This window comes from Gallinula chloropus (genome assembly GCF_964237585.1).
Source record: "Gallinula chloropus genome assembly, chromosome: 3".
NCBI classification, from domain to species: domain Eukaryota; kingdom Metazoa; phylum Chordata; class Aves; order Gruiformes; family Rallidae; genus Gallinula; species Gallinula chloropus.
Window position 1 is genome coordinate 41,023,191 of NC_140087.1, and position 12,750 is coordinate 41,035,940.

The following is a 12,750-nucleotide window of genomic DNA, read 5'->3' on the forward strand; positions in this document are numbered from 1 at the left end:
CCCTGGGCATCGTCCTCACATTCAGCTGGCTGTGTATGAGCCATGAGTGGGAATGGCACCCAGTGTCCTTAGCACACCAGCACCCCTCTTTTCCAAACCGCAGGGCATCCCCACCAAGCAGCACAACAGAATTGTGCCAACAGGTAGTTCAATGGATCTGCCTTTCCTTCCCCCGAGGAACACCGGGACGCTTACACAAGCACTGCAAGCTCCCTAGCCACCCTTGGTGAGGCTATTTTTCATTGCCTTATTGTATACTTTTGTTTCCTACCCTAACAAACCTCCACCATCAGAAAATATCCCAGTATGAGAACAAATAGGCTGCGTTGCACTCATTCCTTGATCTCCTCTTGGATGAACTAAATAATTACTCACCTCCTTAACTACTTCTCCTCAAATACAGGCTGTACCAGCCCCTAGGACACGTCGGGCAGCACAGTGACTTTCTCAGTGCTGCCCTGTACCACTTGTGCAGTGCTGGCAGCACAGTGAGGACTCAGGAGGAGAGACCCAGTACAGCGTGTTTCTCAGCCCTCACATGCCTCCTTGAACCACTTTCGGAGTCTTTTCAAGCAGCCAGAACCTGATGCTCACGACCTGCAGGAGGAAAACACACCAGTTGTTACCCAAGTTTATTTCACAGACCCCCACATTTTCCAGCAGAGGTGCAGACCATCTGTCATGAATTGAAGGCAACCGACAACAGGGTTGATTTTCTTAGCTCCCTTTCCCCTACAGATAACCCACAGATCCCCTCAGGGCTCGCAGACAATAGGTTGCAAACTGTTGGCGTTGATGGATGAGCTTCCTCCTGCTCAGCACAGCCTGGAAAAGTGCTTGCTTGTCTCTTGCTTAAGCAAATTAAATATTCCAACCCCAAACAATGCTGGAGCTAATAATGGAAACAGGGACCGCTTTAAGATTTGAGCCTCCTGCCTCCTGATCCTTTCCAACCCCACCGCTCTGCTCCGGCGCCCGCTTCTCGGATTTTCATTTAATAGCGCTGTGCACAGACGCGTGAGTGTGTGTGTGTGTGTGTGTGTGTGTGTGTCTGTGTGTCTGTGTGTGTCTGAGTGTGTGTGTGTGTGTGTGTGTGTGCAGGCTTGCAGTGCTTGCCAGGGTGTCTGAGCAGGGCGAGGGGCAAAATAACCATTCCAAAGGTATTGGTGTTTCAAACTTTGGCCTTCATGTGGGGTCTGAGCTGGCAAGGTGTGTGTGTGTGTGGTGAATTAGTCTTCTCTACACCAGCAACCACACACAAAAACCCAGCACTTTCTGCTTTTCCTATTCCTAAGTGGCTCTTCTGCCTCATCCAGCAGATATTCCCTGTATCAGCTCCCGGGGATGGGAGCCAGTCACAGGCAGAAGCAAACACGTAGAGCTGCAGCGCTGGCATGAATACAGCTGTACAGAAGCAAGGACACATTTAGTGCTGTAGGCTCCTGGAGGGAAGCTTGGCTTGCGGCTCTGGTACCCACCTCCCAAGGTACTTGCATTCGCTGCAGTACCGAGACGTGTTCAAACCCTTGCGCAGCATAAAATACCAGAACTATTTTAAGGGTGGGAAAGTGTCTGGCTAGCAAACAAGCTTTGTGTTGGGGCCTGGCTCATTTAAAAACCTTGTTTCTTCCACAATATTAGAAGTAATGAAAGTGCCTGCAGTAAAAAAACCTGATAAGCTGCTTCTCCGCTATGGAAAGGGTAAATACATGTCATTTTCCAATTAGCTCTTGCTCTGAGCAATTATGTTGATCAAATAATTGAATAAGTGACAGGAATGTGAATTCTGGAGACAGCTAATTTCATTCATCTGCCAGTTTACAGCTTGACTTGCTTGGACACATAAACCAGGCTAATGTGTTATTTATAACTTTGAAAATACAATTATAATAGTCAGACACGAGGAGTTGTGTGTGCAGAGAGGAAGGTTGTTGCTAGTAAGTTTTAATAATGGCATAATGAGGGAGATTGTTGTTTCTAGCCAGCATGTAGGACAGGAAGGATGTATGGCTTGTGTTTGACAAAGCGAACAAGGTTGGTGTCAGCATCAGTGGGGCAAGGAGGGGGGGGAAATGGCCCTGACCTGAATAAGGGCCAGAAGGGTAGTCAAACCCTTGCCCTCCTGTTCTGAGACACTGTGTATGTGCTGTCCCCAGGACTGTCAATGAGGGCTAAACCTCCCCACCAGCTCTCCCTGCCCCGGTATGCAGACACCTCTCTCAAAGTGAAGCTGAGCATCATTTTCGAGGGAGAACCAGAGCTGCCATCCTTTGCATGGATGTGGGCAAAAAAGAGACAAACTAAGTGTTTCTTACTTGGGATAGGTCTTGGGTGAGAACCTGGCTGCTCTGGAGAAAAACCCAGTTGAGCGTGCTCAGCATCGATGTGCTGGAACAAACGTGGTGGCCCTGACTTCCATCAAAAGCACAAATCCTGCTTGGGAGGTTTCTTCAGAATTGTTATTATTATTACTATTATTATTACCAACAGCAACAATAATAATCTCAGCAGGAAAACAAATAATTTGTTTTTCTTCTTAAAGCTATCTTTAGATTGTCTTAACTGATTGTAGCCTTTATCTGAACCCCCTGTAGCAACCTGCCCTACCGTCCAACAGGAACTAATTAGCAGAGACACACAGGAATAAAAGTAGGGAGCAGGCATGAGCCATTGCCTCGCAGGGAGTCTTACCTGGACGAGCACTACGCTGACTGCAAGGAGGAAATTTGTGCAATTAATTGCTTCCCAATTAAAGGCATTTGCAGTCTGACCCTTAAATCTTCAAGGCTTAAAAAAACATATGCCAAGTTAAATACGGAATTTGTCCCCAGCAGTCAAAAACATTGCCCCAGACAGCAGGATTCAGTGCTTTTAATTTTGGTTGGAAATAAACACTTTGCCATTTAAGCATTTTATACCCCAGGCCAGGTACATAGAAAGCGCTGCAATCAAAACTAAAGGGCCACAGGAGGTCTTGCATGGGTTTAAAACAGTTTCTAAACCAGTTTAGTTGAAGTTGTGCCATTCTCCTGTGAGGACATGATCACAGGGGAATTAATTTCACAGAGTGAGGCAGCAGAGCCGGACACCCTCCAGGAGATTTCAGACTGGAAGGCTATTTAAATGGTAATAGGCTTCAGGGAAAACAAAAAAAATGGTGAGTGATTACAGGCACACCAGGAGAAGGGGTTATTTGGTGTGAAGGTGCTGGGCAGGGGGCAGAGGGGCCACGCAGGAGCCTTCTGCTTATGGTCCATCACTTGTCACCAAGCCAATGAGATGGGGTTTGATCCCATGGAGACCTTCAGGCTGGGTGAACAGCAGGAGGGAAGCGCTTGCTTGTGGAGGACCTGGGGTTTGGGGAACAGCAGTGAGGATGAGGTGCAGCAGGAGGCTGGGACTGCCACCCCTGGTGCCACGGCTAGGCCCAGCTGGAACCACATCCCAGGAGAGCAGCTGATCCAGCCTGTCAGGGTTTTCCGAGGATGTTTCCTTCATCCTGATGCAGTGCCATGTATCACGCCCGCTCAGATGAAGCAATTTGATTTTAGCATGTCCTGCTGTATTATTGCTGTCTGGAAAGTTGCAGTGCTGGTGATTTACGAAGCCTACTGCAACCACTGAGAAAGGGGAAAGCTTTGTTTGGGACCAGGATTTTTCCCACTTGAGGTGTCACAGAAATGCACACCTTGCTCGACCATGTGCTGCTGTGGCTCTGGGATCACCCTCCTATTGCTTCTTTGCCAGATGGTGAAATTCAGCAGGTACTTACTGATGCTCCAGTTAGCTCAGAGTATAGGAGTGGGCCTCTCTAATTCAGGGGGGACATATTATGCTCCTCAGTGTGTGCTGAAGCACCTTGCTGGATGGAAGCCAGAGGGATGAAGATTACAGATCTATCCTTGAAGGCCTCCCCTCCCCAGTCTCCCTCCTCCCTACATATGTTGTCAGAGAGAGCAGGCAGGGAGGTATATGGCCTGAATTACGTTAAGGCAGATGCACGGCCTGCAAATTAACATGCACTTTGGCCTCCTTCCTCCAGAAAGCCAGTCTGGCACCTCTGCTGGAGAAGTTACATTGCAGAGTGGGAAAACAAACAGTCCTGACAATTGTTAGTGATGGGGGAAAAGAAACCAGAACAAGAGCTGCTTATCAGAGACCCACATTTTGAGAGGACAATTCCCTGAATCCTGAGGAAGGAAGGATTCCCTGCACAGCCCCAAGTGCTTTTCTGACAACCCCCATCCTGCAGAGGCTGGGTCAGGGAGCTGGGCCCCTTCCTATTGTGAAAACTGGGTCCGGAGAGCTAGAAACAAATATAATAAGCCAAGTCCTCAGAGTGCAGCAGTGTTGTAAAGCTGTAATTAAAAAAAAAATTAAAAAGGGAAAACAAAACCACTTTTATCTTCACAAATCTGACTGGATAATCTTTGCCAATGTCTCAGAGGCCAGCTCCTGCCGTGTTGTGAGAAGATTAATATCTCAGCTTTCATACCTGCTTTTAGCTCTTGTACTGGTGTATGAGACCAAACTGAATGCAATCGCTTCTGCTTCCATGCACAGCAAGGGCCTGTTTTCCCTGCGCTGAGGTGATGCTCACCAAGGCAAAGCTCCCATGGGACCCCCACTGGTAACCACCTACCATCACAGCTCTCTTCAAGTCATTTGGGCAGTAGGTTCTCTCCATCGTCCCATATATTCTTCTGCCTGGGTAAGAGGTGTGATGCTGAGGCCATCGAAAGGAATGCAGCTGTGATGCAGCTACTGTGAGGGGAGGGAGAGAGGGTAAATACCACAGGATCACAGAAGGGATGATCTAAAATTGCCTTGAAGCTGTCCTGACCAGCCATGTAAACCACCGGGAAGGGGAATACTGCTCAGTGGTCAGCAGGGAGCAGGCCTCTTGATCTCTCTTGAGTCAAACAGCTGCAGCAGAGAATCTAGTTCAGCCTGTAACCCTGAAGGTGAGAAGTGTCTGGTGAGGCCACTGGAGTGGTATTGGCAAAGTTTCCTAAATACTCAAGAGGTAATGTGCTTGAGGTGGCTCCATCACATTCTGATCTGCTACTCTAGTCAGCATCCCTTGTAATTATAAAGGATGTAAATCTATTTTGACAAAACCAGTATACTACATATGATTGGGAAAGATACTTTCCACAGTTTGCAGTGTTTCTCCACTGTCTTCCATGTCGTAGGGACTGAATGTGTACTGCAACTTGAACCTCTGAGGCCAAGTATGGGTCTACGTGCTGTGCTCACAAAGCTCCTTGATGGACACAACCCGATCTGGCTTTCCACATTTTTTGTTCAGAGAACACACACACCAGGAGTTTGCAGAACTACCAATATCTTTAAGTAAAAGGTAACCCAATTAAAACACAAGAATCGTACAGCGAAGGGCATGTAAAGAGTGTGTAAGTTATGGAGATGGGTGGTGGGATCTTCTGCGTTACTGTGCCAGAGCACAAAGCTGCGCTAGGAGCGTGAGCTCTCACTGGGATTCGTTGTGGTTTAGCCCCAGCCAGCAGCTGAGCAAGCATGGCCGCTCGCTCCCTCCTTCTCCCCCAGCGGGACAGGGAGGAGAATCAGAAGGAAAAGGTGAAACTTCTGGGTCGTGATAAAGGTGGTTTACTAGGACAGCAAAGGGAGAGGAAAACAACATACAAAGTGGGTGATGCAATGCAATGTGCTTATCACAGATCAGATACTCACCCCCCATGCCAGCTCCTGCCTTATAAACCGAGCATGATGTCATATGGTATCAAATACCGCTTTGGGTAGTTTGGGTCAGCTATCTCAACTGTGCCTCCCGGACAGAATTTCAATCCAGTATTGAGGTAAAATGACAAGTGGCCACACTGGCTTGACTTTGAGAAGTCATTAAGCTGAAGATCTTACACGAGACATCTAAAGCTGGGACAAGCGACGGTTCACGTGCCTGCGGGGGCCTTGCACCAGAAGTCATGTGTCGGTACATACCTTTAGAAATGGCAGGAAGCTGAGATCCTCTGCAGGATGCCTGCCAATGGTACAGAAACCCAGCAGGAAAACACAAATTAAGAAATTAACAGTACAAAAAGTAGAAAAATGCAGGGGGAAAAAAGCACTACTAAGGGAGAAAAAAGAAAAAAAAAAAAAAGAGAGGTGACCCTACCATATGAATCGTTTGTTGCATCTTCGCTCCCCATCGGGCTACAGAAACATCCCTGCTGCGACGCAGCACAGCTTTCATGCTGGTGCCTGCCCCCGGCATCCTGAGGTCTCAGCAGACAGCACTCCACCTAGCGAGGAGATGGACTGTATTGCACTTTCAGCATTCAAGTTAAGTATGAACAGACTCCAGTGACAAAAATAAGCTCTGGACAGGAACAAACCATACAGCTTCATGCTGCCCTGGTGTTGGTAAGCCCGAAGCCCCATTAGACTAGAGCCTCTGCTCAATTTGAATCCCATCCAGTACTGTGGGACACTTCCTTCCAACTTCACTTCATTAAGCCACAGGCTTAATACATAGAACGTAACTGTATGACATCTCTCGGCCTTCATCACCTTGCTGCCTCTTACATCGCCCTCCCAAATGACTGACCTGAAGCTCTTTGACTTCACTGGAAATTTATAGTGGACTTGAACTGTGAACCAACATCTCCTTTCTGATGATGATGTAATAAAACCAGAAATACATCCTAGTTTGTGTGTCCAAAAGTTTTAATACATGGTCCTCACTGTTCAGAAAAGTTATTGCATTAAATTCTAATACATACATTCATCTGAATTAAAGAAAAAAAAAATCTTCATTTTATACATCACAATTTTGTCACAGCAGCTACAGGAAAATGGATTTTATATGCAGCCGTCTCAAAACAAAACCGCTGTTGCACAATTCAGGAGCTACTGCAAATCCTAACTTGAACAACACTGTCCCCACATGTGTCCAGCTCAGGAGAAGTGCCATTCAGAATTACCATCTGCAAACCTGAAATCTGTTAAGCCATGACTCTCTGCATTATGTTGACTTCTTCTGTTAAGTGAATTTACATTCAAAGTGTGTTTAATTTCATTGCACACCATTTTCCTTAAGTCACTGGTTTGCTTTTATTATGACTTGATTCACAAGTTACACAGTATCAACACTGCCTACAGTGGTTTGTACAGATCCACACCCATGTCTGAATTGTGACAGGCAGACAAAGATGGTATTCGATCACCCAAAGGAAAGGCCAGATTCCCTGATCCATCAAAACCAACATCCATGGAAGCTCACTGCTCTGTGGATGATGGCAGACACAAAATCCATAGGCCCTGCGTGCCATGAACAGATGGATGAAGGGAGGGGGGACAGGGGCATAACAGAGCACGTGGCAGAATCACATCCTACATTTCATGCCCTGGTGAGGGCAAGACGTGCTACACCAGCCTGCAACAGAAGCATGAAGAGGGCCCTCCTCCTAGTCAGTCTCATGCAAGCGCTGGGAATCTGTAAACTACAATTCAGCTCCTAACACAAAATCCTCAAGCACTGGAATAATCAGAGCCTTGAGCTGCAGTTCCAGTTTACCCTTCATTGCATAGCCCGCCCCCCTCACCCTCCCCACCCCAATAAATTATAAGGCTCAACTGTACTTACTCTGCACTGACAAGAGGCTTTCTTCTCCTGTAAAGGAACAATAAGATATACATGTCTTCAGGGGAAATAAGCTCTCCCTTCTCCATCTCCTCCAAAATACCTGTCATCGATGAGAGGTCTTCTCATAATCCTCTTGAAAATACCTCTCAGATTAAGTAAGGCCAGGTGGCCACCTTTGCCTGCTATAAACAGATGACAGAATATATTGTTTCAATACACTTCACCAGCAAAATAACACCTGTGCAGCTCTCTCCTGGAGATACTATGTTCACATTAACCTTAAAATAAAACTATAGCTGTTTAAGTGGCTTCCAATCAGTTTTAGCTAAGAGCACAGAGTTACCCTTTAAAACCACTCTGTACCTCTTTTTTCCCCCACCATGATTTGCTAGCAAAAGGCTCCAACATCAGACAGCAAGTAAGACTAGAGGATGCCTTGCAAAAACCTGACAGTTCAAAAGGCATCCAAAGAGCAAGAGCAAGAAAAACAGCCACTAAAATGAAAACAGCATTGTACTAGCACTGTGAAAGTAGGGACAAGTGAAGAAGGTTCAGTATGAGCAGCTATACTGAATGTTTTACTAACAGTACCTTTTGTTTGTTCAGATAGTCACAAGGCATTCATCACCCTGACATAAACTGCAAAAGCCTTCATTTGAAAGAGAGGAGTAAGATACTCAATTACTGCAGTTAAGAACACTAAGTCCGAGTCTAATACAAGGTTATTTAGCTGTAACACGATTTTCTCATAATTAAGAAAGTCTGCACTGAAGGGGAAGAAGTTGACACAGCTGAGAAGATGATGCTGACAAGTTTCTGAAGTCTGCCTTTACCCAGGACTTGGCTTATCTTATTTTCAGAGACACACTGCGAAGGAGAACCACCACCTTCAATCCAAACAGCCAAGCACTTGCATAAACTTCCCCCATCTACATCAGAGCTCCTGACCAAATACAATCCTTCTGTTTTCTGCAACAAGAAAAAAAAAACCCCAAACCAACAAAAAAAAAATCCACAAAAAAAAGCGCTCTTCTTGGTTATTGCTGTATTACAGGAAACCAGACTAATATTTGCAGGAGAGCCAGACCGTGTATTTTGAAGCTCTTACAAAAAGCCTCACACCCCATCATCTTGTGCTACCTCTCCACAGCAAAACTAGCATCCTGTTTCCTCCAAACCAAACAATACCTACAGCCTCTCTCCCTGCTCTGCACATCTCAAGAACAGTCATGCCTCTTTGCTATGATTTCTACCAGCAGGTAACGGTCCACAATGCATCTGTGACAGCACCTCATGCACGAGTGCATGCTTTGTCGAACGGACTCGACCCCAGTGGAGTCCATGAGAAACAAGGGACTTGGAACACCAAGGGGAAGGGAAGAAAGTTACTATCACTTCTTCTCTGAAGGAAACAAATGTTTTTGGCAGCAGATGGTTTGTTTCCAGAGCACTGCAATTTAAGACAACAGGCCAGCTTATAATACAGAACACAAAAACCTATATGGAAACATTTCTAGTTTAGATTTGCCTCTGAAATGCACAAAGAGAATTTGAACATTGGAGATACTGAAGAGTCTGCACTGTTACCAAACAAACCGGACTCTGCAAATCCACCATGTTTATCTGCAGTGCTGAGTCACATCTGGGTGGTGGTGGATGTCCTTCACCGAATACCACACCCCAGGAGCATTTCAGCACTTCCTCTCCTGCCAGAACACTGCCTTATAAAAAGAATTCCTACAGTGACATGATGAGAAGCGATCTTTTCCTGCTATATGGTGTGCACATATTTAAGATTTTCACAAACATCTGGCCAAAAATCGCATATTACACTATTTCCCAAGCCACAAACACTACACAAGCCATTCTTACAGGATATGCTGTCCAGGGACACATAACCTCGGCCTTAGTTCCCGACCTGCCACCCACCGAGAAAAGCATTGCATCCTAGCAGGCTTTGATTGTAAGTCTTCAGCTTCTAGAACGCAGCAGTTAGACTTCTGCATTTTTCAGGGACCCCCCCAAACCCCATTTAGTTCATATATTCAATGTACAATGTTTTCAGTAAGTGCTTTCACACGCTATTCATAAGAGCAGTTTGATGACTTCACACCACAGAGGTGGTACTCTCCGGATTTACACGCATCAATCTTGAAGCATTTCTCAGATCCTGTAGCTGCTTGGCTGGCTTTCCAACTCCTTCCTCAAACCTTTTTTCCACAACAGGAAGGACAGTTTCATACAGGAAGGACGCGTTCTGCCTGATGAATGCTTTCTTCTCAGGGTCCTGCTCACACCGCAAACTGTAATCAACGTGCTGGACAGCCACCAGGATGATTTCCACGAGACTCTCCAGCAGAACCATATGCAGCTCTGGAAAGTAAAGCTTTAATGCTTCCTCCAAGAAGGCCATAGTCTGCTTAGTGAAAGCTACCACAGTATAGCTAAGGTTGACCCAGCAGTCATCACCAGTGTACTGGTCAAAATTGCCCACGCCGCAGCTCCTCATCTCCTCCCTGAGCTTCCCCAGTGCCTCTGGAGTCATTAGGTTCATCCTTCTCCACATCTCCTCAGAGTTGCGGTGCTTGGTGGCCTCGATGATGATATCCTTGTAGCTCTGTAAAGCACCCTTGATATCCTTTACCAGAAGGGCGTGAATGATGAAGGTGAGATCCAGTCCAATCTCGCTCAGCTGCTTGCAGTGCTCTTTGGCTACCTTGGGGATTAAGGAAAAGCAAAGGGTGTCATTACTAGCACGCAGGCCCCCCTTACACACTTACCAAGTGTGTCACTAGAAAATGAGGAAGCATTAGTCATATTCCACTTATTTCTCCTGCTTGAGGAGATTACTTAACAATGAGAAATTAATAACCGAAAGATAAACCTTGCCTGTCAAAACCACTCTGGGCAATTACATAAACACCCCCAAGCACATTTCTTTTTCCTTTTTTTTTTCTTTTTTTTTTTTTTTTATTAGGAGCTGAAAGAAACCATAACCTGAGAAAGTTAGTCTTGCAAAATATTATGGCAGTGTAGCCCAGGCTATGCTTGGAAAACAAAACAAAAAAGTCTTCAAGTACTCATCATTCGGACGTAGCTCATGTTAATTTTAGGGCCTCCTATTGGCTAAAGACAAATCAAGAATAATCACATTTTGAATTTCTGATAAAGGCAGGGGGTTTCTTGCAGTGTATTCTCATCTTAATGCTTTCCTTTGTGATACTGAAAAAACAAACCAACCCCAAACAAGTATTAACCTTTCAATGCAGGAAACCTCTCCAGAGGCCAGCTTAAGACTCAATAACTACCCTAGGGTTAGAAAAGAGTATTTATAAGCTTTGCAGCCTTTGTTTTGGTCAGCTTGTCACACCACCCTCTTTGGACCTTCTTACCTTGACACACTCTGCCGCAGTCGACAAGCTCTCTTTACTGTCAAACACTTGCTTACTGAAGGCATCTACAAACATCCTCATAGAAGAGCGGGCCCAGACAACGAAGGCCGAGTAGCAGCCGTTGTTGCCAGCAAAGTCTGTCTCAAACTCTCTTGCCGTCTCTAGAAGGCTGGTGAAGAAGACGTGGCAGAGCTTGTGGATGTAGAGCAGCGTGGCGCCCTCGATGCGCAGCTGCCGGATGGCCGTCTGCACCGCGGCTGCCCGGTTCTTCAGGAAGAGCTCACAGGCCTTGGTGGACTGGCCCAAGCGAATAAGCTGAGAGACAGCTCGGCGGGTGGCACGCGGCCCTCCTCTCAGCGAGCGGTCTGGAGACAGTTCAAACACCAGCACGTCCGTAAGCTGCCGGACCCTTTCATCCACCTTGGCTCGCAGCTCCTTCACTGGCTGGCTCACTGGTTTGTCCCCCAGGTACTCGTTGAGTTTATCCAAGAGGTCCACTGCCCCCTCAAAGTCCCGCTGAGCAATGCAGACATCCAGGTCCTCAGGCAGCTCCTGGATCCACTCAAGTGAGAGGTCGACCACCTCTTCCTCCACAGAGGGCTCCTCTTCCTCCTCCTCCTCCTCAAAGGGGTTGGTGGATTCAGGGGGTGTTGGGGCTGGCCGGGGCAGGGCCTCCTGCTCAAGGCGTCGCTTCTCACTGAGGGCCCGGTTGCGCTTGGTCTCCTCCAGCACCTCCAGCCACTCCTTCTTGATCTTGGCGTTCTCAGCCTGGAAGATGCGGCTCTCGGGGAACATGAGCAGCTTGAACATGTCCTTCATGGGCGGGTTGTCCTTGACATTGACCACAGCCAGCCCGTCAAGAGGGTAGAGGGCATCATAGCGGTAAGCGCCGCGGCGGTTGGGCAGGGCGGTGGCTACGAGCAGGCAGTCGTTCATGAGGAAGGCGTGCACCCGCTGGATCTGAGCCATGTGGTCAGCATCATACTCCACCAGGTCACCGTTGTAGACCAGGTACTTACCGGGGCTCTCAGGCAGAAGGTCACGGCAGCCCTCCACCTTCTCCAGGAGGGTGGTGAGCGTGCGCTGCCGCCCCTCCTCGCTGGCCGCGGCCTCCTTGGCCGAGAGCGGTAGGAAGGGGTCGGCAGAGGCGGCGCGGCGGGCGCCCAGGGCGGGGTCGTCACGGTCGGCCTGGAGGAGCAGGGCCTGAGTGACGGCCTCCATGATGCCCTTCTGCTCGGTGAGGATGTGGCTGAGCTGGTACATCTCGCTCTCCAGGTAGCTGATCTCCCGCGCCGTCTCGATGAACTGCCGGTAGTTCTGGTAGACGTTGCGCTTCAGGCTCTGGGCCGTCTCCTCGCTCAGCGCCTGGATGCGCTGCCGGTGCTCCTGCAGGTCCCGGTCCCCGTCCGACTGCTGAGACAGCTGCTTCACGTACTCCCCGGCCGCGAAGCCCCCCGACTCCAGCTGCCTCCGCAACCGGCTCCCGCCGCCTTCACCCAGCGATAGCGCCATACCCGTACCTCCGCCCGGCGCCCGCCCCGCTGCCGCCGCCGCCGCCGCCGGGGAGACCGCCACTGCGCTTGCGCACAGCGGCACGTACGCCGCCTGCGCCAGCATCGCCACAGCTACCGCGCATGCACGGGCACCCCTCCGGAAAGCAACTGCCCGGAGCGACGCGAGGCTGCCGCACTGGGAAAGCGCCGGCCTCCGATGGGGAGGGGAGGGGCGGGGAGG

General features: G+C 48.4%; 1 protein-coding gene across 1 annotated transcript; it reads right to left on the reverse strand.

Moving 5' to 3' along the window:
• Window positions 1-9,731: 9,731 nt before the first annotated feature.
• On the reverse strand, window positions 9,732-12,528 carry EXOC8 (exocyst complex component 8; the record flags this gene model as incomplete). The annotated part of the gene is made up of 2 exons (XM_084261298.1): window positions 9,732-10,340; window positions 11,017-12,528. 2 exons carry the CDS (start codon window positions 12,526-12,528, stop codon window positions 9,732-9,734), a joined length of 2,121 nt encoding a protein of 706 aa, XP_084117424.1.
• Between the last annotated feature and the right edge of the window lie 222 nt (window positions 12,529-12,750).